At 42.3% G+C, this 27,483-nt stretch overlaps 1 protein-coding gene across 1 annotated transcript in view; it reads left to right on the top strand.

Moving 5' to 3' along the window:
• NFIA (nuclear factor I A) overlaps positions 1–27,483 on the top strand; it is a 178,206-nt gene that overhangs the window by 52,014 nt on the left and 98,709 nt on the right. Inside the window, exons 2-4 of the mRNA XM_040627223.1 lie at positions 824–898; positions 17,955–18,072; positions 24,028–24,155. Coding sequence (XP_040483157.1) covers positions 18,023–18,072; positions 24,028–24,155 — 178 coding nt within the window. The 5' untranslated portion in view covers positions 824–898; positions 17,955–18,022. The remainder of the gene's footprint in view (positions 1–823; positions 899–17,954; positions 18,073–24,027; positions 24,156–27,483) is intronic.

The following is a 27,483-nucleotide window of genomic DNA, read 5'->3' as shown; positions in this document are numbered from 1 at the left end:
CTTGCTATTTATAAGTTTTATGTTGCTTAATGTACCATAAAAATAAATAAGCAATTGATAAGAGATGTAATATCAGATATCTTAAAGGAATTAAGTATATCCAGCAAAAATAAAGCACATGCAACATTCAAAGATTGCCATGTCGAATCATTGGTTTATTTTTTCTCAGAAAAAAAAGAGAAAGAAAGAAAAGACTCAACCCACCCACTCACAAAAAAACCCTCTTGTTCTCAAAACAAATCTAAATTTTTATCTGTGCTCAGAAGAATTTGTTTTCATGTTTCGAGGGTTGGGGCTTGCTTTTTCTGGTTTGGCTTTTTCAAGATTCACCCTGTGGTGCCTCTGAAAATGAAGAGAACATCTTTAAACCTTGTTTGATTTGAATGGATGGATTAGCTAATGCTGATCAGATGTTTCTTTAGAGAATACTGTTGAAAACCTGTTACGGAATTTAGGTACCCGGCTGATTCCTAGGTAGGCAGGCTGTTTTCAGCCCAGCTGTTAAGGTCTCGGAGGTCAGCCAAGGTAACCATTTATTTTAAATCTTCTTTTGTTTCAGATTTCCTGTTGAGTTGTGTTTTTTTTTTTTTTTAAAACCATTTCAGAAATCACCCAGTTGTGTCATAGCTTTCCATAGCCCCCAGATTCAAACCAGAAAACCAGCTATGTAACGAAATGACTGTCCCCTCCCACGTCAACTCTAATGGAGCAGAGTTTGAAATTAGACATTGCCCTTTTTAATCACAATGAAACTAATATTTAGAATTCTGTTGTCCGATGTCCTCTAGTTATGACGCTGTTTCTTTTGTTTTTGTTTCCCCAGGACATTTGGGCTTCCAGGACAGTTTTGTCACATCAGGTGTTTTTAGTGTGACTGAGCTCGTAAGAGTGTCACAGAGTAAGTATAATTTTGCTTTGATTTGGTACAGATTTGCCTTGGGTTTGTGCTGTCTGCCTAGGCCTCCGAGAGACATAAATAGCTTTCAGAATCCCTTCTCCATTCACCCATTGGAAGAATTTCGCCACGCAGTTTATTTGACAGCCAAGAATTTAAATCAGGAAAAATTAAATATCATTTTAATGTGAGACACAGGGAAAGAACTGAAATCCTGACTGTCTCACATATTCCCTACTTTCTAGTGTGAACCTGGTTGAAAAAATTTCTGAGGCTTCCCTGGTTTCTAAGAAATTCTGCATTTTAAAAAAATTTGTTTTTGACCTTTAAAGAATGCTAATGCCCTCCGCCTGAGTGACATGGCATAGCATGATCATTACCAGCTTGTCAATAATCACCAACAACAGTGAATTAAGAGTACCTGTCACCACCCTGTTGCATTGATCAAAGGGGTCATTGATTGTATTTTTGCGATGACATAATCCAGACAGTCCAAGGAGAACATATAGGTTTCTCCCCTCCTCTCTCCCTCAGTCTGTCTCTCTCTTTCTCTTTGCCTCTCTCTCTCTCTCTCACACACACACAGTCTTGCCTTCCCTCAAAAACATCTCTTTTTTAAAAAATTTAAATGCATACCTACAATGACGATAGTGTTGTGGGTGCCAACAAGAGGAAAATATAAATAGCAAATATTAAAATTTTACTCTTTATTCTCCTCCTACTTCAAAAGACTACTTGTAGATAAACTTTACATTGTTAACATTGGTTTCAAGCTGCATCAAATCCTTTGTGAAATGAGGTGGAGTAAAAATAAATATTTTCATTTCAAGTTCATACCCCCCATTCACTGCATTACAGTCTCGCAGGATTGACTGAGTACCACCAGTCCATCTCTGACACGAAGTTGGGTCAAGCAAGCCAAGCCATCCCAATCTCACAGGCTCAGAGTCTGTCTGTTCTTATTTCTTAAAGCTGGAAGACTATTAAGTATCCAGAAAGTGGGATATAAGATGGGAGCAGAGGATCTGGAATCTGAGGGATAGACAAAAAAAATCCAGCGACTGTTGAGCATTCACTGTCTGCCAGATGCTATGCTGTGTTTTCATGTATGTCGCATAAATTAATTTTTGCAATAAACTTGTCAGATAAATAATTACTCTCATTTTTACAAATGAGTTAAATTGTGGGTCTATTTAAGTCATTTACCCAAAGTCAAACAGTGCGTAAATAGTTAAAGCTAAGTCTGTGAATGCTAGAATGTGTACTCTTACACGGGCACAAGGGGACTCGAAGAAATGGACAAGGTGGCACGAGACAGGGAAACTAGGGGGAAGTAGCTATGAGAATGGGCATTCTGGGAGGTGGGACCCTTGGTTGATGCTGGGGTGTTCTAGTGTAGGGAGGTGGAACCCTAAGGGTTGAGGCATTAGGAGCAGGATGGTGTGAGTTGGAATGGAGAAGTGGCTGCCATGTTATTAAGTGTGCTTAGAGTACCAACCAGTGAAGAAGAGACGAGATGGCCTTGTCCCAGCCCCAGGATATATGTTGCCTGCCCTCGCACAGCTAGCTAGCCAGGCATTTGCTATGGACAAATAATGCATTCATCGATTAAAAAATTTTTTTTCACTTTGTAAGACTTTTAAAAAGGATCGCTATCCCACATCTTTCTTGTCGTTTTAATAATAGTAATATGATGTAGATGATACATAGATAGATATCTATCTATCTATCTATATATATATATATATATATATATATGTGTCATAATGGCATTACAAGGAAATACATTCATTGAGCCCTTACTAAACATAGCCTTAAAGAGTGAAGGGAAGATCCTTTTAGCTCTAAGATTGGAGCACCAGACCTTTTTATTCTCCCCTGGCTGCTGTACTGCTTTTATTTTGTCCTCACGACCGTCGGTGCTCCAAGGCCTGGGTGTTTTAGAGAGAAGGCCCACGCTGTACAGGACCATCCCCAGAATCATGTCCCTCTTCCACTTTCCCTATGTCCCTTTAAGATCTTGTATCCCAAGGCCTATCAGTTCCAAGCTAGATTAGACCTCCATTCAGTCTACATAGCATGGTTGCCAAGCGAATTCTAAACCTGCCTTCAAGACTGCCAGAGGGTATGGACAGACCACAGATTGAATTTGCAGAGGGACCTGGTTTTGTTTCCTGTCCCCATTTAGGGGTTCTGTTGCTGATGCCTGGCATCGTGAGTGTCCTTCGGCTCTTGAATGCTTTTCGATTCTGCACACTGCTGTGTAATCGCTGTAGGACTCACTCACACATGGCCTCGTGCTGACTAAAACTGTTTGGCAAGAGTGGGACTGGGTTGTGTCAGCTAAATCATGGCTTCAAGCCAAACTGCTGTCCAGAGCCCCTCTCCCTCTTGCAGATCTTTAATCCAGGTTTGTCAGGGTACGTGTCACAAGACCACCTCGGCTGCCAGGGTAAGGATCCATCCCCCAGCTCAGTTCTCCGCACTCACACACCTTTCCGAAAGACTGAACACTCAAGCCACAGGAGGAGTCAAAATCCTTAACCATTTCTTACAGCCCTGCCCCCTTCCCCAAGTTGGAAGAGCTAAGTGTCCATGTTAGAGGCGCAGTAGACACTTTTTACAAATGAGTGGGGTTGGAGGGTGCATTGTGCAACCTGGAAGTAGAAATAAGCTCACTGGCACATAAATTGATTAAATGTATAATGTTAGCCCTGTTAGAAGCACAATACTAATATGAAAAATTACAGTAGCTAGCATTTATCAAGCATACAGTATGTATCAGGCACTGTGCTAGGCACTTTCTAAACATAATCTCTTTCAGTCCTCCCACAGTTGCTGTTATTGTCCTTTTTGCAGATGAAGGAGACTGTGATGCTCAAAGAGGTTAAGAAACTTGCTCTTTTTACTTTGCTGTGCTCAGCTAGCTGACTGCAGGCATTTTTGTCATGACCTCTCCTATAACTGCATTACAGAGCTAAACAGAATCCAGAGTTTCTGTGCTTTAATTAAAAATCATTTCTTGTTAGAGTTGATAAACTTTTAGATTATTAATCTTTTGCATTAAAAAAAGGTTAAAGCTATTTTCATATAAATCAAAGCAACTAAAATACTTAATTAAATGTTTTCCCCCTGGATTTGTCTTCAGTTATGATTTTTTTTTAAATGCATCGGCTTTATGTTTTAGAGCAATTTTAGGTTCTCAGTGGTAGGTTAACAGAAAGTGCAGAATTGTAATAGTACCCCTCCCCCCCAATACAGTTTCCTCTACTTATTAACATCTTTTGTTAATGTGGTATATTTGTTACAAGGAAGGAACCGATATTGACACATGATTGTTAACCGGTCCACAGTTTACATTAGGGTTCATCCTTTGTGTTGTAGATTCTGTGCGTTGACAAATGTATCCATTATTGCAGTGCCTACAGGACAGGCTCACTTCCTGAAAAATCACCTTCACAGCAGCCCGTCATCTGCCCACTCCCCCAAATTATCACTCTTTCAATGAAGAGGTCAGCCTTTATCTGGATGTTTTTAATGGCCTCAGTGTCTTTGAATTTCTTCCACTCTGCTGCACATTTCTTCTTAACCCCCTCTTATTTCTCTCAGCCCCACCCAGTTCCCCCAGTCACACTTATGACCACATATATGGCCTGGAAATGTCAAACTAACGGTGGCCGTAGTTTGAGCATTTTCCCTCTTCCTGAATCTTTATATGCAATTTGAAAATTTGCTAATGTAAATATTTACTTTCCTCGGGTTTCCAGTTAGTTTCTGTTTTTCGTTTTCCTCCTTTTAAATTTAATAGAGGAGGGAGGTGCGATTTCAGCATTTCCTCCTGAGGATTCACCGAAATAACTATGTGCTAAGTTTGTTGTTTATAATCGTGTTGCTACAGGGTGGCAATGGCAGAGAAGCTCAAGAGAAAGCTGCTGGCTTAGCTTCACACGTTCAGAGGTGAGGGTCAGACGGCGAGGTTGCTTGACATTAAATTATACTGATCAGATGCATGGAGCAGTAGAATCAGGGGCTCCCGCGGCCGTCTCTCACTAATTCCCCTCTCACCCTTGCCTCTTGCCTACCTACCTTTTCTTTCTTTCTTTTTTTTTTTTTTTTTTTTTTTTGCATTATCTAGAGTCCGCAAAAGGCAGGAAAGCGAGGTCTGGTTCTCTTCCCCGCAAAGAAAGTCCCGTAGCCTGAGAGCAGATGTCTGTTCGCGGTTCTCCTACCTTCCCTCCCCCTGTGACAGGGCCATCTGAAAGTCGTTCTAGTTATTTATTACTTTGTTCCAGGAGAGGGTCGGGAAGGGGGAATACAGACCACTAGACACTGCGCCAGAGGGAAAGAGAGGTCCTCTCTGCTCTGGGGGAGGGGGTTCCCAAGTGCTAACAGTGCGGCTGGGAATCACTGACGCTGTGTTCGCATAATACTGTGAGGAAAAAGACAGGAACCATCTGTTGAAATGGTTCTTACGTGATGCTGCATTTTCAAACAAAGCCTTCAGAAGCATTTTCAGATGGGTCTCTTTCCCATGAAGCCGCCACAAAGAGAGCCCACTCGACTAGCTGCTGAATGACCCCACTTGGACGGTCGTCTCCGTCCTCACCCACGCCTGTTTATTTTGCACCGGTGGGTGTTTTCCTCAAAGTGTGTGCTTTGAGGCTGTCAAATAGCCTTCCTGGGATGAACCCAGAAAATCCTCCCGAAAAATCCACTGCTTCTGCCCATTTCCTTCTAAAGTGCTGACTGTTTTACTTGAAGTTGGTGGGGTGACTCTGAAACTTTAAATACTTCACTGGGAAAGAGGAAAACCGCAAATACACACAGGCCATTGAGGCCATTGTGACTCTGGCCTGGCGGGTTCTAATTTTCTAGCAGTGGTTTGTACACCCGAGCGGGCTGCAAGGGTTAAGTAAACTTCGTGGCTAGGGATGACTTCATGGCCCTGGAATTTGGAAAAGCCAGGGTTCCCAGCGCTCTGTGGCCAGCCTCTGCGTCTTTGGGTGTAAAAACCACTCTCAGTTACCCAGACGGAATTTTTGGTTCCTGTTGCCCTGCTGCAGAATCTATTAAATCCAGCAGCTGAACGGTCCTGGCTCGGCCACAGAGCTGGGCTGCTGGGTGGCTACAGGATTCCCGAGCTGTTTGTCAATGGAGGGGGGAATGAAGGGAGCCGGGCGGCCGCCTCAGCCTGGCATGCGGTGGCACCCTAGTGGCTGTTTTCTGCCTTCCACATGTGCTCTCTTCCTGTATTTTCACACAGGAATCATCGTTAGGATCCAAACTGCAGTTCATTTTTCAACTTCTTTTTGAAGTCTCTAGGCCCTTTGTGGGACTTTGAGTGCCCATCTCCATGCACTTGGGTTCTCTGGCCAGTGATACAGTAAGAACCGCTGGCGACAGTCTACCCTGACGTGTTGGAGCGAGGACAGCAGAATTAACTCGGCTCCAAGGTACAATAGGAAAATGAAGCTCTTTGATAGGAACAAGCCCAAACTTGGAAATTGCAAAACGTTCTTGCAAAGACGGACTCATGAGGAAATTGGTAGAGGGTGAGGGATGCCAGACGTCCAGTCCTTTGGGGCGCGATTGAAAGGAGTCGCAGGATTTTTAGATCTTGGTTAAAAGAGAGAAGATCTGAAACTTTCTTTTCTAAACAAGCGGCCTGTTCCGGCTCCTCTGTGAAGTAACACGAGAGCTGTGATCGTTGCGTGGAAATTAATTGTAAAATTAATATTCTTAAGCAAGCTCTTCTTTCGAAAGAAACCATTTGGGCTCGAGCATTAAAGGAAGAAACAAAAAGATTATAATAAAAAATAGACTGCAGCCCTCACATGAACAGTGGCTGTGACCTTGCCTTTTGTTTGCTGTTACACAATTCAATGGCAGTCCACTCAAACTATGCTCTCGATCAATATCCTATTAAAGCAGCACAAAAAGTCTCCATAAACTTAGTGGTTAGCTATGTTTATAAATGGAACTCGGCATAATTAGATGGTCAATAGCAGGCTCTACTAGTAATTTTAAAATGAACATCACACATTTTCTGTCTGTAGAAGTCAATGGCACCTCTTCCAGATTGAGGGTATGGTGTGCTGCAGACAAAAGAGCGGGAGACCCTCTAAAAAAATCATAATGCCTGTCTCTAAAATGCAGTTTTTAAAGAAAATCTGTTGAGTTATGGACTAGAAAAATACTGATTGGCCCTATCATTTTTTTCCCATTTTGCCTGCCTAAGCCACCTTATTCTGAATACATTATGACATCGCAAATGTTTCCTAGTTTTAATCAGCCCCTCGTAGATAAAATAAGAAATACTGCCATACTCTTAGGAAGAAAAATGTCAGTCTGGCTGGCTTAATTGAGTGGGTTTCCTCTACTATAATTCAATAAATTTTCAAAATAAATACTGAAATTGAATTAGATTAGAAAGATGTTTTGTTGTGCAGTTTTCTTTTCTTTTAATTTTCCTGACATATTTGGGGTGACGATTTGGACAGTAAAGCCGGCGGCTAACGGAATGGACTGGCAGTAATAGAAATTTTCACCGAACTGCTCTTTCTTCTGAATCCCAGAAATTAAAACTCTGGTGACAAGAGGCGTATGACATCAGCAGATCCACTAGCCAACTCGATGCTTGAAAGTCCCGTTTTTCCTGTTACACTCTTCTTCCTACAACCTTCCTGGTTAGAGTCGGTAGAGAGAGTTCTCATGGCAGCTTCTGGGGCGGGGGGTGGGGGGTCCGGCAGGCTTTTGTTTTCTCTTCTTAGCTGAAGCTCTTGCTAAATTGAGCAGACCATGAGCATTCTTATTTTAAAGATTTGACTCAGAGAGAAACAAAGCCCGTAGCACCTTGATGTCCATACTAATTTGTTATCATGATCTCTATTCATATATTCATCTATTTCTAATCTTTTCTAGCTAATTCATGGGTTATGTGTCCTAAGAGTAATACATTCTATAAAATTCATATCATACCATGGTGGCATGGTATCATAGTCCAGGATATAGAATTGGGGATCTGGCTCTGCCACTCACCAACTGTTTGACTTTAGGTAATCCTGAACCCCTCCCAGCTATGTTCTTCTCATAGATAGCAATCATTTGTTCAGTCAACAGATATTTATTAAATACCAACTATGTGCTGGGCCTGCATCAGAATGCTGGAAATAGTAATAGCTTTCCGGAGTGTTTTGAGGATTAAGTGAGAGAATGGCAAGTGTCTAGCATATAGTTGATGCTCAGCAATGGTCACCACCATGCTCATTATCGAACCAAGCCTCTGTCCCTTGTGTTTCATTGTGTGTTCAGAGCTGATCCTTGAGGTGGCCACACTATCGGCAAATTTATTAAGAACGTGTGTGTATGTGTCTGTACGTACTCTGTGTGCATGTATAAATTAAGGACTAATTTGAGATTCGAGTTCTAAAAGTCAATTTGTTAGAAGGACCATTCTCGTGGCCCCTTCAAAGTTAATAATTCTGATGGAATTAGAGCATGCCAATACTAGACCTAATTCATCTACTTTAAGAAACCAGAAAATTCTTACTCCTCAACTTTTCAGCCAAAGCCTATACGTCTGCATGATTCTGGAAACTTCTCTTCCAGAGCGTCTAATGGATAGCAAGGTGTTTTAAAATTTTGCAATCAAACACTGACACATTAACAGCTTTTTAAGTGGATAGCCACACTTCGATTATTTTTATCAGAGTTCTTTAAAGTAGTACTTAGTTCTATACTATTTGAATTTTGCTTTCTTTTATATTATGGACATAAAAATTCCCTGTGAGTAGCAGGGGCATGCTAGAGGTCATTACCAGCAATGTGGTTTTTAGGAAACTTTTATTTATGCACTCATAAGCCTCATTTTTTTTAAGGGCAGATATTCCTATCCAATGGGTAACGTTAGAAAACTAAAAGGTATTTTTGGGATTTCCAGAAGCCTGACAGAAATTCAATATTACTCCCACAATAAGACCACAAATATTATTGAGATTTGGGCTGGTCATCATCCTAGCTAACTCTTGCTGATTAGAAGGACTGCTGTTGGTGACACGGTAGCCATGTCCAGGATGAGATCAGTAGAGTCGACACTCAGCCAAGCCACATGTTAGGCCCCATAAGAGAACGGAGTTAATGAGCATGTGATGATAGGAGTACATATTAACACCCAGGATCTTTCAGTGAATGGAGAGGGGAAAAACAAAACAGTTCTTAGTGAAAATACTGAGACTTATTAGGACAAATCCAGACAGCTGGACTTGTAGGTTGTTGGGATGAGACTCTGCTGATACAATTTGGTCTCCTAACAGCTGATGGTCAGATAGTCCCAGCACACTCTTGGTGAAGGGGTTTATGTTGAGAAGCCCTCCGCTGGTTTATAGATCACTGTGGTAAAAAGATGTCTCAGGCCGTCAGATCCATCCCGTCAGGGAAGACTTAACCCCATGGCCGAGGCTGTGTCAGGTACTAAACGGGTACCATATTTGACCTCAACCAAAAGCTAAGATGAGATGATACACTCTAAAATGCAGAAAATCCATTTCAGTCCCCAAGGCAGAAGCCACCAATGCAGGAGATCGGGCAGCATTGCCGACCCCCCCGCGGATGGCTCTGCTCCACCGGGGGTCAGGCCCTCCACCCAGGGAAGTGCTGGCTGGCATTCCAACTCTAAAGACCTGAAAGTACAAGGAAGGGAGAGGGAAGACGACAGATAGAAGTTTTCCCACGTCACGGATAGGTGACAGCTGTTTTTCTCTATAAATCTTGTTGAATCCGTCCCTGTAGTAATTGATGATGAAGGAAAGACAGGGAGACTGGAAATGTGAGTTTCACCTCTGTTTCTTTGGGCTGGTGTCTGGAGATGCTCGGGTTCAAATCCTTGCTCTGTCACTTACCTAACTGTGTGATCTTGAGCGTGCTACTTAACCTTGCAGCTCAGTTTCCCATCTGTAAATGAGAAGAAACACATACAAGTTCTGTGGGGGTATTGCAAGGATGAACTGAGATAATTCAGGTAAAACAAATAGCACATCAGCCTGACACATAATAAATGATCAATAAATATTAGTTCTTAGCTGTTTTTCATTAACAAGCTCATATAATTTTAGTTCAGTTCAGTAAACATTTGTTACACGTGTAATATACGAAGCATGTCACACTGTGTGCTGAGAATACAGAGCTAAGAAGAAACGGTTCCTTCCTTTATAGAGTAGATATCTAAGTTTCTTGAGATCCAAGACTGAGCTCTCCTCGTGGCAATGAAATGCCCAAATACACTTACTTCACAAATTGCATTCACAGTTATTATCAAAGGTAAACCATCTTCAAGATTCAGAGTGGGGAGGAAGAGGGTATCCGTGGACTGTTCTTATTTTAATAAAAAGAAAACATTTTTTCAGAAATAACAATTTCTGTATTCACCTCCTCCTACCCCTTCTGGTACCACAAACCCACATATTTCTTAACTCGTGTCCACAAATGTGAATGTGTGAAAATGGTGCTCTGTCTGCATTAGCAGTTGCTGTTGATGGGGTTAAAACATTGTGCTGGGTTTTGGCACCTAATACTACATTTCATAAAAAGCATTGCTTAAATCTCATAATAGCAGGGAAGTTCATTTCCACATAGAGGGAAATCCTCGTCTTGGTCCAGCGCCTTTCTTTTATGTTCCATTTTGGAAAACCATACTCCTAGCCTGCACTGGGTCAGACTTTTCAGAAAGGAAGGTAGAGAAAGGAGATCAGCACGCGGTTTACAGACCAGAAATCTGCTTGGCAAAGGAGTTGCTGAAGACTGTGGCGTAGAAGCTGCAGAGAAAGTACCTTTATGATTGATTTCCATTCAAGTCAGACTGACTGCAGTGTGGTCATTTTTCTAACCCGTAACTGCTCACACTGCAGCAGGGCTGCTATCTGCAGGGTGTCTGAATTATAGCAGTGTATGTCCGTGTTACCTCTTACACAAATTACTTACACTGGTTTCTTTTTCCATGCAAATTCATCAGTTTTACAGCCCCTCATAGCCACAGTCAGGAAACTCTGGCCAACAGCACAAATTGATAAAATGAGTTAATTTTACTATACTTATTTTTTTTCTTCCTAAAAGCCCTCTCTCATAGGCAGTGTTCAGGAAGCATATTACGGTAAAAGGAAGATAACAAAGGAGTTGAATTTTCTTGCCATAAATTACTTTCCAAGTTAATTCCCTTTAACGATGATTCCAGATTTGCTTGAGTTTTCATAGCATCGTGCGTTTTACAACTGTGCCTTTGATAGAAAGAAGACCAAGTATTTTCCCATGTTCACTCCTTTTGTGCCAGTGACATGGACTTTCTTATGAGATCTTTGCCACCAGAATGCAAAACAACACTAAATTGTGCTGGGCCCCTAGAACTGTGTGCTTGTTGTTGGATTTTTTTTTCCCCTAAGCCTGAAAGTACAAGTTCCCAAAGTCTCAGTGAGTGCATTAGATTACATAATCTGGAGGGAAATATACTTCTCTTATTTTTTCATAGTTATTTTATAAATTGAAAATGAAGCAGTAAATCCCAGTCATCTTTTTTGAGGGTTACCTATTGGCCATGCAGCCATATTTCTTAGTTGCCGTGGAAATTTGAGGAAGGGACAGCTATGATTGTTAATCTCTAAAACGGAAGACCCTCGAGGGCAGGGGGCGTTATACATCTTGTCCGCTGTGGGACCTCAAGCATCTGGAGCAGCACCTGGCACATGAAAAGTGCTCCGTGAATATTTGTTGAATTCCACCGGATGTAGCATCTCAGAGAATCTGTGCCGTTACTGGTAGGCTGGCCACACTAGTCATTCAGTTAATGCTCCCCACTGATTGCTGTTGAACAAGTTGTAAACTCAGTGCACTGTCATCTCCCAGGCTGAGTAGCTTGAAATTTTGGACAGGTTTTTTTTTTTTTTCCATCACCCTCTCTTTCCAACCACACAAGCCCGAGCAGATTGTCTCTGGTGGATGGCAGAAGTTCAATAACCACAACCTTATCCAACTACTAATGTGTACAGAAGAGCAGGTCATTAAGAGGGTTGGCTACTAAAGTAACCCCTTTCTTCCAATAGCCTGCATTACTATAATGATGCCTTAATAGCAAACCATCTATTAAGAAATGACACAAAGACTGCATTCTACTCATGACAGGAAAGAAGGGAGCGGGGGGACAAATGGCTTAGAAATCACGTCCAATGAGACAATGCCCCATCCTTTGAGAAAAACTCCTCCGTGGAACAAAATCCACAGGAACTTCAGGTGTGACTCACTGCAGGACTGCTTAAGAAAGGTGAGGCACCAGTCCTCAGTACTCATGTATGTTTGTAGATTTCTGGGTTTCATTTGGCATTGCATAAAGTTGGGAGGGGGCGGAGGGCAAACAGAGAGGGTGATTACTGATTCTCCTTAATTCAGAGCATATTTATTGATCAATCAGCTATTGTGTTGTATTGATCGTCATACAAAACTCTGCAGAGCTGTTTAGGAACACACAAAAGGCTGTCGGATCTGGAGGATTAAAGATCATCTGGTATGATCCTCTGACTTTGTGGCCTAGGGCCGTTACTTTGCCTCTTGGTGCCTCAATTCCTTCCTAGTAGTGTGGTGAGGATTAAATGAAAAGATGTGTTTAGAGGGCTCAGGCCAGCATCTGGCCCATAAATGATGATTAATAAACATTAGTCCTTGTTATTGTGGTGGTAATGGTCCTGGCAGTGGTGGTAAGTTTGCGTTTTTATCACAACTATTAAGGGAATTTTGAGGTCCAAAGAGTTTAAATGATGTCAGCTACACAGGGAGTTATTGGCAAGGCTGAAACCCTAGATGGTCACACCCAGGCCCACACCAGCATTTCTTCTATACCCTGAGATGTCTGTCTTTACAGTCCTCAAAATGTTTTCAATCTAGTGGGGGGAGAAAATGTCATGGGTGAGATCATTTAAGAACGATAGAGCCTAGGGTCAAGTACAAGTGGAACAAAATCAGGTTTCACAATATATGGAAGAGACAGGAAGTGTTGTGGTTGGTCCAGTCCTTCCTTAACATCCCCACCTTTGATTGGCAGTGGCTACATCATCTCTGTAACACATCGGCAGGCTGTTAGTCTTTGGCTTCAGAAGCCCAGCATGACATCCTGGGCAGACTTTGTTCAAGTCATTTAACCCTTGACAACGTTTAGTTTCCTCATTTGCAAAAAGGACTTACTACCATTATTAGCTAAGAAGCACCTAGGGTTATATACATCTTATCGATATTTTATATTTGTTAGGATAGTATGACCTGTTTCCTTGTGTATGCCCTTTCATAGTGCACAACGGGACACAGATCTTTTGTACCCATTTACCAAGGTGACAGATATCCACTGTAAAAATTCTGTCTTCTTCCTTGACAGCATGGTTAAGGCGTCCCTTCCGTCTTGCGAGGACTCCTGCATCAACCTACCAGCTGATTTCCCCACCTTAGTCCCTTTTGGTACATTCTGTAGGCTGTTGTCATATTAATGTTGCTCAGATTCAACAGTGATCACTTCCCTACTCAGAAACTGTCATGGATCCCACAGATCACTAACTTTACTTTCTGCCTCCAAACTTATGCATATACTCTGTCATTTGCCTAGAAACCCTCTTATTCTTCTCTGCCCCTTTAAATCCTCCCAAACTTGAAGCTTTAGCTTTAGTGCCCAACTCCTCCTGGAATCAGATGTTTTTCTGATCCCACCAGCCAATATGATTTCTCATTCCTTTGAACTTTTCTAACACATCCTCTGCATTTCTCCTATGAGATTGAACACATTCAGCATTGAATTAGATATCCAAGTATTATTTTATCCTTCCACTCTGTAGTAAACGTTGTGAGACAGAGACACTGTGTATCTTTTTACCATCTGAAGTTTAAGGCAAATATTGTATACAAGAGGCAGGGTAGTAAGATAAGAAAAGCAACAGGTTTTGGGGTGAGACACCTTGACTTTTAATCCTGGCCCTTCCTCTTTCTTGCCTTTCTGCAGTCCATGGCAAGCTCGTTAACCTCATTTTGGGGCTGGTTAGTTTTTCTAATTTAGAAGAGGTACTTTCCTAAAGAGGTTGTTTTGAGGATGAAGTTAGGTATAAAAAATAAAATGCTCCATCGGTACTCAGGAAAACCTGCTGAAAGCCCACCTTTCTTAGATACCTCTCTAAGGCTCTTCCTGTTCTCCAGACAGAGGTCCTGAGAATACCCGGCCCATTGTGGGGACACTCGGCAGCGACCCCTCCCCACAGGCATGAGGCTTTCTCTTTAACTGTCACAGTATCAGCGACTCCGATTCCATTCCAATCGGCTGACCTTCATACGATGCTTACACACAGACAGTACTGGGGAGTGTTTCCTGATGGGACTTTTTCGAAGAATGCGGAGTTTGGGTCAGGGCTTTATTAGGATTACTTAACCCAGCTTGTGAAACCCATCCTCATTTCAGAAATGTAATGATGTTATAAAATTGAAGGCGCGCATAGTCGGTTTGCCAAGCCCTGAAGTTACACACTGTAACTGCAATAGACACTTTGAGAAAGTATCACAATGCTGCCAGCCCACCCGAGAAGCGTTTTGCTAGGTTACAAACCCGGTGTGCTGAGTGCTTCACAGGAAGTAAATACACGGGCAAGTGAAGGAACATTTCTGTGGGTTGGTTATTTTTTAATCTCACTGAGAGGTGTGCATGCTGTATTTATACTGTATTTTCCTTTCTTCGCCTATTCTGGCTCATTTGACATTTTAATAAGACAATCAACACAGAAGACATTTTCCGTGGTATGTGGTCAATAGAATGTGAGGCGTGAGTGCAGCTGGGCAGAGGGCCCCAGGCTTCTCCTCTCAGTCCAGCCACGCCGTTCACTCACGTCTGGCTTTATCTTTCCTTCTGAGGGTGGGAGTGAGGCTTGCACACTCCATCGGTGCTCAGGAATGAAGCAGGTGTTCCATTCAGCCGAGGCCTGAACCCCATCCCAGAACTTAGAAGGGAAATCTAAATCCAGACCCTCAACACGTCAGCCTCATCCCTCTTCTTTTTTTTTTTTTTTAAGATTTTATTTATTTATTTATTTATTTATTTATTTATTTATTTTTAAGATTTTGTTTATTTAGTCGACAGAGATAGAGACAGCCAGCGAGAGAGGGAACACAAGCAGGGGGAGCGGTAGAGGAAGAAGCAGGCTCATAGCAGAGGAGCCTGATGTGGGGCTTGATCCCATAACGCCGGGATCACGCCCTGAGCCGAAGGCAGACGCTTAGCCGCTGTGCCACCCAGGCGCCCCAAGATTTTATTTATTTATTTGACAGAGATAGAGACAGCCAGCGAGAGAGGGAACACAAGCAGGGGGAGTGGGAGAGGAAGAAGCAGGCTCATAGTGGAGGAGCCTAATGTGGGGCTCGATCCCAGAACGCCGGGATCACGCCCTGAGCCGAAGGCAGACGCTTAACCGCTGTGCCACCCAGACGCCCCATCCTCATCCCTCTTCTTTAGTTAATGAGAGGTGTGACTCTTTAAGCTCCATGAAGGCACAAACATTAATATGGACCTGTTCTATGTCAGGCTGCTGAGAGGGTTGAGGGGTGACGTATTGGAGTCATCTCCTCCCCGCCCCCTGAGCCTATTTCATTCATAAAATATTATGAAATAAAAGGGGAAACTATGCAAATAAATTTAGCAGAAAAAAGTAAATTAGGGAATGACTAGCAAAATCATGCATTGGAACTCTGCTCAACTTTTCGTCAAGCTCAACCATTTGATTCTGAACTAAAGGCCCTCGTCCATTACAGCCTGTCATTAAGAGACAGGTTTGAACTTCAGAAAGTGTATGTGAATTTCAGAGCTTTCCATTTCTTAGCAGTGACTGTTTCTATATAATGACAGTTATGATTAAGGTTTAGCCATTGCTAGTAATCGAACAACTAAGTGTTTATTTTTGGATATTACGTATCCCTTCCCACCTTTGCTTGATTCCGGAGTCTTATGATGGTACCACAATTCACCCAGTTGCTCAAGCAGAAATCCCGGGAATCATCCTGTACTCTCCCTCTTCCATTATTACTGCACTCGAGAAGTCAACACATTTTCCTGATTCTGTCTCCTAAATCATTTACACTAGGCTCCTCCTTTTAATCCCTTGAGTTTAGACCCATCCCACCTTACCTTTTTTAAATGACTCCACTGGCCTCTATGGTTTTACTGATTATATTCTTCAGTGGCCACCCCATATCCCCCACGCCAACCTTCATGACAGGATGATGTTTCTACGTTATAAAGGCAAGTTTGGTGATAACATTCTCATGCGTTGCTGGTTCTCCTTTGACTAGCAATCAGTTCCATTTGGCCAATGCTTACTGACTGCCTCCTGGTGTCAGGGATTACAGTAGATGGTGGCAAAATAACCACCATGGCCCCCAATTAGTACAGTGTGATAAGCACTTTAATAGCTTGTAAACTTGGGAATCTGCTAGACTCGAAGTCATGTTCCTTAAAGAAATTCATATTCCTAAAGACCCTTCGTAACATGACTTTAACCCTCCCCCTCTTTTCCCCATGTACTGTATACTCCATCACATCGAGTTATCAGAAATCCAGTATTCATTTTATATTCTTTCACCTTTATAAATGCCGTCCCCCCTATGTAGCATGGCTCCATCCCTCTCAGTTGGGTGATTCCAACTTGTCATTTTAACATCTTCCCAGGCATCACATTTTCTGAGGTCCTTTTACTCCCAGAACCTCTCATTCCCCAGCTGGGTTAGATACCCACTTCTATGTGGCCATATCAATTTAAGAATAACTCTAGCAAAGGGCTTATCACACTGCCTTGAAAATAACCTGCCAACCTTCCCTCCAGAGCTGTTTCAGGGTAGGGACCATGGCTTCTATCTAAGTGTCTTCCTCACCCAGCACAGGTCTTGGCAATAGCAGTGATCATTTGTTGAAAGACTGAAAAGTCTCTGGTTCGTGATATTCCTAAGTATCCTTTCTTCTTATGGATATTAGTCTCTATTTAATGAATTATATATCCACTCACGTGGGCTTAACTCTGAAATCAGTGCCTTAATACAATAATATGTGACTCTATTGCTCCTGCTTTTGCATAATCTTTCAAAAGAAGAGGTTATTTCTGCTCATACAGTTGCACCACTAACTCTACACAGAGTTAAATCACACACAATCAAAATTATCTTTAACAGTCTCTGAAGTCAGACATCGGAAAATTCCTCTATGTATGTATCTTCTTCGTGAGCCATACGGAGTCTGTGTGGCTGCGAGTCTCTGCCGTCACAGTGTGGAAGCGGAGACCGTCTGTAAATAAGTGGGCGTGGCTGCGTTCCAGTAAAACTTTATTTAGAAGAACTGTGGCTCAGGAACCGTGGTTTGAGGACCCTGCCTCACAAATAAAGTGAAGGTGTATGTATGCCGAGGCAGTTCAGAGTAAGGAGAGATCACACATTTCTCATTGCAGGAAACTGGGAATGGGTGGCCCGGAAAGATGAATTTGCAGTTCAGATCTAATTCCAAAACACCAATGAGTGAAAGCGATCAGGATCAGACAAAGTTAGGAAAGCCCAGAGAATGTTCTGGCTGGTCATTTAAGAAAAGTTTCAGAGCAAAATGCGGAGGTCTTTTTGTTAAAAGCAAGGAGGGCACGTATCGCATGGTGCACTGGGTGTTATACACAACTAATGATTCATCGAACTTTATATCAAAAACCAGGGATGTACTGTATGGTGACTAACATAATATAATAAAAAAATATTATTATTTAAAAAAAAGCCTCCAAGAATGGTGCAACCTTGGTGACAATTTGCCATTACAAAAAGAGAAAAGATAAAAGGTACATTATAAAACAAAGTCTTTCTGGCATCGACAGTTTTTGTTGTCAACATTCTTTGGAGGTCAGTGTTCATTACTGATTATTTTGGATAAGCTTACTGTATAAATTCAAAAATAAAATGTGTTACATGCGACACTGATATATGCTCTCATTGATCTTTTATTCACAGAACATAACTATTTTTTTTTTTCTAGCACCAATAGCTGCAGGAACTGGCCCAAATTTTTCTCTCTCAGATTTGGAAAGTTCTTCATACTACAGCATGAGTCCAGGAGCAATGAGGAGGTCTTTACCCAGCACATCCTCTACCAGGTAATTTGATTGGTGGCTCTCCATAGTTCCACACCTCGATTTTGACTCTGAGCCTAGAGGCGCTTGCAATGTGCATTTACTGGTAGAAGATACTAGAGAAGTGTGTTCAGCCCCAACAGACTTTCAGTCTTATTGGGAAGAGAAAGCAAATGCATATGTTGCAGAAATTACATATATATATGTATCGGGCAGTAGAAAACAGTGAGCTAAATTGTATGGCATAGGCCAAAAATAGTTAAGGAAGGCTTTATCCAAAAAGACTGACTTGTGTTCAGCTGTAAATGTTGGTTTACAGTTGGCAAGATGGGAAGGAAAAGGAATAGTGTCTGGGTGGGGTGAAGACGTGAGCAAAGCATAGAGAAAGGATGGATGATAAACACAGCATGTTCTCAGGACGTTAAGGACAACACTTGACTAGGGAGAAGGGCATGTGTTTTGCCTTATTTGGCAAAACGTTGACACTGGCGATACCAGTTCCCGTCCCGGTGCCTACAGCAGACCTTACAGCGCAGTCCCAGCGCGTTTCCCCCCACAGATCTCAAAATCCAGGCTATCGGAGTTGCCCTGCGACATGAAACCCATTTGATATCTAGGTGTGTGGTCACAAACGTGAAAGCAGTCCTGCGGCAGGGTGGGGCTGGCTCATAAACTCTGTGGCCCCAGGAGACCTTTAAAAAAGTAAAGCTGGAAGAGCACAACCAGATAAGGATTCCGGGGTTCTGGGTCCCCTTGAGGTCACAAAGCCCAAATCAAAATGAAGCATTTTGCAAGATCCTGTTGTCTCTCGATAACCGGTACCAGAAGGAAAGGGATTAGGCATTAAACCCACAGTATTCTTTTACAAATTGGCTTTAGCACTGGACTGTGACAACAAAGAAAAGAATGGTGCAGAACGATCTTTAATGTTTGTGTACTTTGCAGAAAAACGTTTCACAAAGGTATATTCTTCTTTCAAGCAAGCCCTGGAATTTTATTTAAAACAATGGCCAGATTATAGAAATTTTCCTTGATGGAGACTCCTTCTTACCTTGACTTTATATATTTTAACCAGCATTACTTTTAAAAAAAAAGAAAGAAAGAAAGAAAAAAAAAAAAGAATCAGCTTCGTCATGATGAATACCTTAAAGACAGTTAAAGAACCAGTTATTCCCTAAGTATAACCACCAGATCCTATGCTCATCTTCCATGTTGTTTAAGGGTTCTCCTTGGTTCCCTGTAGTATCAGATCCTCAGAAAAAAAAAAAAAGGCTGAAATCAAAAGTACATTTATAATGAAAGAATGAGATTGTGAACACATTCACGTGTTAATACATTTTAAGGATTTTGAATGTTTGCTGATGGAGCGGACATCGTGTGTAACTGCACTCAGTCAACATGAAAAAGCTTTGCAAATACTTGTGGGCAGTGATTAATTTAAAAGTTGATGGGCTGTTTGTTTTTCATATGTGTGCTGCGCATGTACCATGGACGTCCCAAATAGTCCGTGGCCCCCCCCCCCCGTCATTTTGACCGCTCCAGCTGTTTTGTTGCCTTTTGTTGTGATTCTCTGAGTGGAAACCTGGTTTTAATGTCATTTAAAAGGCTACTGTCATTCTCATATTCTGCAAATAACTAACCCTGATAAGGAGCTAATTATAAACAGCAGCAGTAGTTAATAACTTGGTAATATGTTTGTTTTACTCTCATTAGGCTCTCCTAGAATGATTTTTTTTTAAAAAAATTATTCTCTAAATATATAGACTCAGCAGAATTATCTGTGTACAGGTTAGAAAATGTGCCCAGAAGGATACCCCAGATTTACATATAGAAAAGTTCATCAACTAATCAATATTTGTTCATGCCGTGCCAATATTAATCGGTCACCTGCTCTGTAGCAGACACTGTATTAGATGCTTTACAAACCTGATATGATTTAATCTTCACAATACTTTTACGGTGTAGACAGTGTTGCCATTTAACAGCAGATCAACCCAGAGCCCAGAGAATTTAAGTAACTTGACCAAGGTCACAGACCTAGTAAATGGCAGAGTCTACATTCAAATTCAGATGTGCTGGAACTTTAAAGACAGGATATTTTCACATTGGATCCTCTTAGGAATGGGGCTTACTCTTTCAGTAAAGAACGAAAGAACATGAAGCCCCCAAAAAGGAGTATCAGTTATCCCTATTTTTCCTGGGTACTTAGTGTTTGCTACCTTGAATTACTATTATTATCTTTGAGAGTTGTACATGTCCTGCCTCCCCATCTGACTGTAAGGCCCATATAGGACAGGGTAACTCCTCCAATTTGGCAACAACATTTCTTAACAAAGACATTGTCCTAGGCATTGTGGATATAAAGTCAAGTAATAGGAGCTTTACAATCTAATGGTAGAGACTGACAAGTAAATGGAAATTTTCAGTGCAGGGTACTATGAACATTCAGGTGAGAGTGATTTTGCAGATTTGTGGGTATAAGGTAAGGCTTCTACGCTTTGCCGATAGTCAGAATTAAACAAATATTTGGAATGAAGGTAATAGTTTTACCTTAGCTTCTAGGTAGAACTGCTAGGAACACAACATTCCACACGCAGGGAGAGATGGTGCGTCACTCCTCAAAAGAGTATTTATCTTCTCTCTTAGGTAGAGATCTTACTGGTACTTTCCTATTTTCCTCCAGTGTTTCTGGGAGAATCGAATCAGTGTGTTAGAAAGTCAAGAGCAAGAAACCAAAATCAATGACTCACTCATTTTTAAATTAAAAAAAAAAAAGAGATGGATAGGCATTAATACCCTGTCGTGGTAAACATCTCCAAAATCACAGAAGGGGTTGTGTAAAACTTGGGATAAAATATACTTTTTTATCCCAAAGAACTTCATCAAGATAAACCAGCTGTCAAGTTTGTGAGGTCAGTAAACTTTGTCTTGGAAGCCTTCACATGTCCATCCTGGCACGTCTAACTTGCTTCACTCCTGGATCTTTTTTTCTCCTCCACGCTGTACCTCCACCCTCCAGACATTTATCCTGTATCAACCTCAGAAAAGCCCTTGCTTTCAAACTGAGGTGGGAGCTAATAACTACAGACTCTCACCTTTAGGATTAGCAACTGCGTGGGGTATTTGTGTTTTATTAGAGGACAGCAAGGAAATCAAAAATTCTAGAAACTCAGAAAAATATTAATAACAGAAGAATAACAGGCAGTGGAGTTGGCCTTTTGGGTTGGATCTCACTGAATCATGACGCTTGGGCAAATGCCTGTCACAAGTACTTACAGGGCTGTTTCTAAGTCAATAGCCCAATTCAGCGGTTTTTGAGCATCTGCTATTAGCCAAACACTTTGGTAGGCACTAGAGATTTAAAAAAAAAAAAGAAGAAGAAGAAGTTCCTTTCCATACAGATCTCACAGTCCCATCAGAACATAAAGGTCTCACCTTTTATTTGCCAGGAAACATAAGGGAAATGTTTATTTTGTTTTTAACATGTATTCTACCAACTTCCAAAATGATTTCAAGTGGCTTTCAAGTTTTAAATACATCAGGTCCTATCAAATGTAGATAGAGAAGCCAGAAACCATATGGAAAAATAGGAGCAATTGTTATATCAGGAACCTGACTCAAGAGTTGTACCTTACATTTAATCCTGAGATTCCTGGTTGCCAAGGCAAGAAGGGGAAGCACGAGGTTATAGAAGCTGCAGTTTCTGATAAAAGGAAAGAACAGAAATTCATGCAAAGAAACCATATTTTTTCTGGTTTTATGTATTAGAAGGATTTTTTTGTGTACATCCTTCTGTAAAAAAGTATTCGATGTAGTTTCACATAAATTATAGAAAAGTTCTTCAAGTGGCTATTTTTCATTGAACTTCAAGGAAAGCCAAGCAAAGAACATAAAATAAGCTATTAAAGGTTTTCCTTTGGGTACTAAGCTAGCATGCTACAGATATGTTGCTTTGCTATGGTCTGGCTTTAATGAGAACAGAACTTGAAGGCAAAGCATACTAGAATACCAACTTTAATAATTAGAATTTCTTGCCTTATGTTGGGTCCTCAGCATTTTCTTATTTGGATTGCAGCCATCACCTCTTCACTGTCTTGCTGCCAATAGGTTCCATCTCTTTCTTTTCCTTTGCTTTTCCAAAGCCATCATCTGCACAGCTACTAGAGTGGACTTTCTGAAACCAACTCTGATGTCACTCCCTGTTGAGACTTTTTCAGGGAGTCTCTATGGCTGATAGGATGAAATCTGGATTTTGTATCATCTTCAATCACCTCCACCCCCTTCTTTCACTTCAGTTTCAGCCAGGCCACACACCTGGCAATTCTCTGCATGTGTCACACCTTCCTCGTGATGATGCTTCTGCCTGATACACACCTCCCTCCTGGGAATGATGTTCAGAATAGCCAATAACTGTGTGACACGAGCGTACCAATTAGAACCAATGCTGATCTGGCACAGTGCTCAGGCTGAGTCCTGGAATGCCCCAGATGCACCCGATGGTAACCCTTTAGTTTTTGGATCATGAGGGTGTCCTGGGGCAAAGCTGGGGTGGCAAGGGTGGGGAAAATTACAGGGCTTGAGACAGTGACACTTCGCCAGTTGACAAAGAGCTATTTTGAAATAAAAATGGCTGCCTGAGTGGTACATCAGCCGAATACCAGCCTATCCATGCCCTTTCCTTCCTTATGCCAGTCTCCTTGACACTCACTCATACAGACAGCTCGGGAACTGTCTCCTTTGGGAAGCTCTTCCCAACCTCCCAGGCATACATTGTTTTCTTCTTTCATCAAGAAATCTAGTGTATCCTATATGCACTTTCATCATGATACCTATATTTCCCTTTTGCACAATGTTATTTGCCTCTGCATCTCTATCTGCTAGACCGTGAACTCCATGGAGACAGGGGCCATGTCTGATGCATCTCGATATCTCAGCATTTAGCACAGCACCTAGTACATAGAAGGGACGCAGCGTGTGTTTGATAAATGAAAACATATTAAAAAAATCTGTACCCTGACACATGAGGAAGAGATTTCTCAGCGGGCACTCCCACTAGGTATGAAATCTATTCATTCTGGTAGTATGTTAGTGACATAATCAATTAAGACAATTAGAACATATTAGCAACATGGCATTTCACTGTCTTTTCACTCCTGAAGCCTCAACTGGGGAGAAAAATTCAGTCCTTCAACTGGAGGAAACGAGATGCGTTCTGGAAATTTCTCAACCATACCTCTCCAAAAATAAAAAAATCCAGAACTTCATTTGGGTGACCTCTGTGTAGGCATCAAAAGAGGAAGGGCATCAAGAGGATCGGGCCACTCTTTTTTCCATGTCCCTGGTTCTCAGAGGGAAATGTACTCCTTTCCCCAATTTTTTTTTTTTAATCTCTTTGGATCATTGTATTTATCTCTAGCACCTCCATCAGAGTCTGGACTATGGTAGCTGCGCAGCAAATACTTTTTGAATGAACAGATCCAAGTGGAAGATGAGAAAACATAGAGGAAAAATAAAAAAAGAAAGAAAAGCAATCCAAGCTCTTTTTGAAGGGCTCTGAAATCTGGTCTTTATCCTTTCTGGGGTGCCAGAGGGGTTGCGTGATGTGTAGGGACACTGCTGATGGCGAGGTCCCCGCCGCTGCCCGAGGAGGCACGAAACGCCGTCTTCCTCCCGGCGCTCGCAGGTGGAGACGGGAGCAGCAGCCAGCCACCAGTTCCTCAAAGGAGAAAGGAACAGGATGTGGCAGCAGCGGCAACTTGAGGGACAATAAAATCAAACCCAGACACTTGGAACAACACCGACCCGAGACTTTGTTCCACATCCAGTGACTCACTCAACTGAACAAGAGCCTAAAAAGAGTCCTAGGACTCCGCCGAGTTGCCCAATTGCTTCCTCCTCTGGCTTTCTTTCAACCAGAGATGCGCTCTCCGAGAGAGGTGGTTTGGAGGGCTTTTCAACGTGTGCCGTTTGTTCTTTCAGCTCCACGAAGCGCCTCAAGTCCGTGGAGGACGAAATGGACAGTCCGGGTGAAGAGCCATTTTACACGGGCCAAGGGCGCTCCCCGGGCAGCGGCAGTCAGTCAAGCGGATGGCATGAAGTGGAGCCAGGTGAGCGGGGCTCGCGCGCTCTCGCCGCGGACGCGACGTGTGGGGCCGTGCGGGGCGGGGACGCCAGGAAGGCGGCTCACGGCGGCGGTCGTGCGGCGCAGACACAGGCTGGCCTCGGCTGCTCCCTCCGCAGGGGGCCGTGGGCAGATGCAGCTGGAGTGAGAGGCTGTAGGACGGGCTGTGGTTTTGACTCTTCCGTGGCCTCACCTGCCCTCCAGTCCCGTTATGCATGGGCCTTTGCTTCTGCTTTCCTCCTGTCTTTGGGGCTTGGCTTTTGGGATTATCTTTTAATAATCTTAAAAACCTGTCCACTTTTTCAACTGGGTGGATAATGTTAGGAAGGAGATGAGGGTCCCTGTGCTACAGTGTATGCTTGGATTTTTATAAAATGAGGTGTTTATTTTATTTTAAAGATTTTATTTATTTATTTATTTAGAGAGAAAGCATGAGTGGGGGCAGGAACAGAGGGAGAGGGACAAGCAGACTCTGTGCTGAACACCGAGTCCGTTGCGGGTTTGATTCCACGACCCCCAGATCCTGAGCGGAAATCAATAGTCGGACACTTAAACGACTGAACCATCCAGGTGCTCCTGGACGATTCCAGATATTTTAAAGAGAGTTACATAACATTGGTATCAAAATTGGACAGATAGCCAACACACAAGAAGATTGTAGCTCATTTGTGAGGAGGTGTTTAAATGTGTTTCCCTGTTACTGGTTATCGCGGTGATTGTTTTTCTATTTAAATGGAACAACTATCTTTCTGTCCGTCTCTCATGAGCTAGGCAAATGATGATCCCTAGTCTGACCTCCCGGGATAGTCTAGTGTTGGCTCTGGAGTCTTGAGAGGAATGTGAGTAATTCAGCTAGCAGGAGCTTTTTGAAACCTTTCTCCGTGTCTAACCTCCACACGGACAAGGGAGAATCTTCTGTGCCTTCCTCAATCTGCAAAGTCAAATGGATAGAGAGGATGGAGTGTGGGCTTTGGAATAGAGAGGCAGAGTGTAATCCTGGCTCTTGCTCCTACCGGCGGCGGGATTATAGGCAAATGACCCAACTGCTCTGAGCGTAAGTGTCCCCATTTTTATAATCTGCCGATACTAATAGCTGTTCCAACGCTCTTGAGAATTACATAAGGTAACATACGCAGCCTATCTGAGAATTATACCTACCTAGCTCAGAGGAAGTTTGAAACAAAATGCTTCCTGGTCATGATTCTTTGCAAGAACAGACAAGCACCAAGGAGATTTCCGAACTAACTAACCCCTTTGTCTTCAGATCTTAACTCCTCTCTCTCCTCCTTGGCATATCAAAAAACAATCTTCTGAGGGAATGACGTGAGAGAAATTTTGGGGGTGATGAAACTGTTGTGTATCCTGATGGTGGTGGTGGGTACAGGAATCTATACATGTGTTAACATACGTAGAAATGGATACCTTCCATCCCCCAGCAGTTTTATTGTATGATAATTGATAATTCAAAAGAGGACAAAACAAAATCTCAAGCCCCACTAGCCTTGTCCTTTATCTTGCTCGCTTTACTAAAATGCCCAAGTTTCACTCCCATTCAGCCACCCTCATTGGGAACTTTCTGCCTGGTTCTGGGAATTGAAGGGTGAATGGGAAGGCTCTGGCTTTGGCTTTCAAGGAATTCGCAGTTGGGGGTGGGACACAGATGCATAAGGAGATCATTACGTGGTGATAGGGGAAGTGCAGGGATGGGGAGATTAGCCTCCATCTTCTCATTATTTCTAATTATTACCAACACAGCACTCAAGGTGTGGTGGATCTTCTATAAAGGTCATATACATCTGCTTCGCACCACACTTAGCTCATGCCGGTTCACCGAGAGTGGCTAAGGAATAAAGCCAGGCCTAAATGCAAATGAAAATGCTGACTACCCATTGCCGCTAACGGCATCATCAGCAGGATCTCAGCATAGTGCCAATGAAAAGTTTATGTGCTATTAAAAAATTAAAAGATGTACAACTTCTTTGAACCCTTTTTAAAAGGCTAATTAGAGTTCTAGCCAGTTTACCTGCTTCAGTGAAAACCAGAATCAAAATATATAGGTTTGGTACATGGTGCTTGAGTGTTGTACTAATGCAGTTTTATACACATGGAAGCTGCTTTCCTGTGTTGGTGTACATGAAGCTCCCCCACTGGGAGACTCTTCTGTGGGTCCTTAAGTAGATATTTTGGTGGGGGGCATGCATGTTGGGGGCAGAGGCAGGTTGAATATAGGGTACTTTGACCTAGCGACTCTTTTTTTTAGAGTAATTCTATTCCTGTTTGCACCTTAGGATTCAAATGATCATAGATTTGAACATCAGAATGCCTAGATCCTTTGCAGTCATTAAATAATGAAAGTTTAACGGCTGAATTCTTTTGGGGTAATGATACTATATATATATGGCATAATAGAGAAATCCCCCACAGTTATACTATATTCTTGGATTGATTCTCCATCCTCTCTCCCTATTGTATTACAGAAAAATGCAGTTTCATGGTATACATGTTGGGGGTTGGGAGAGGACAGTGGATAAATTTACATTTGGCCATATTCAGCATAGAAAGTCATAATTGAAACAGGGCCTGGGGGGACATTAAAACTCAACTGAAGGATGTTGTACATGTTCCTGGTGACTTTGGTGTCATTAACTCACACCAGCCATTTTAAATGGATAATTTATGCTGCCAGATGGTCCTTTTTGGGGATTTTCCATCTAGCCCAATCCCCTTTTTGGCACAGAGAACACCCTTATGTTGTTCCCACACTGATCCGGGCCTGCATAGCTTTTCCCCAGGGGTACAGTTCATTGAGTAGGAGGCTTTTAGTGGTTCACTCATGTAAATTACCTTCAGAACATGTTGGGAGTTATGTATATCTGAACGCACCCTTGGTTGCCTACATTGGGGATAATTCTCTCAAACAAATACTAAAGGATACTTTGTTTATGCCTCAGATGTGACGGGGGAAGCAAGGCCGGTACTTACGCCTCACTCAGAGAGCTTTGCATCTGTTTACCTGCCCTCAAATGCTTTTTCAGGACTCCCGGCCAAAAGAGGGCCGAAGGTTGCCAGAGGAGACAAATTTCCTTGAGCAACAGGAAGGCTTTGGAAAGTAAAACAAACCAGACGTGCAGTAAATTACATGGGCTCTTTCAAATGTCTTTTGTAGTATCCTGTTCCCCATTAGTTTATCTCAGCACTTTCAGTGCACAGCTCTTATTATCTGGGAAGAAGGGCATAGGAGATGAAAGATGATGTTAGTTTAAGAACATCAGACAACCTCAAGCTGACTTTTGCTTCTCTTACAATGCTACATT

This window comes from Ursus maritimus, unplaced genomic scaffold (assembly GCF_017311325.1).
Source record: "Ursus maritimus isolate PB19 unplaced genomic scaffold, ASM1731132v1 scaffold_12, whole genome shotgun sequence".
Classification (NCBI taxonomy): domain Eukaryota; kingdom Metazoa; phylum Chordata; class Mammalia; order Carnivora; family Ursidae; genus Ursus; species Ursus maritimus.
The sequence above is the reverse complement of the archived record's forward strand: the minus strand, read 5'-3'. Positions and strand labels throughout refer to the sequence as shown.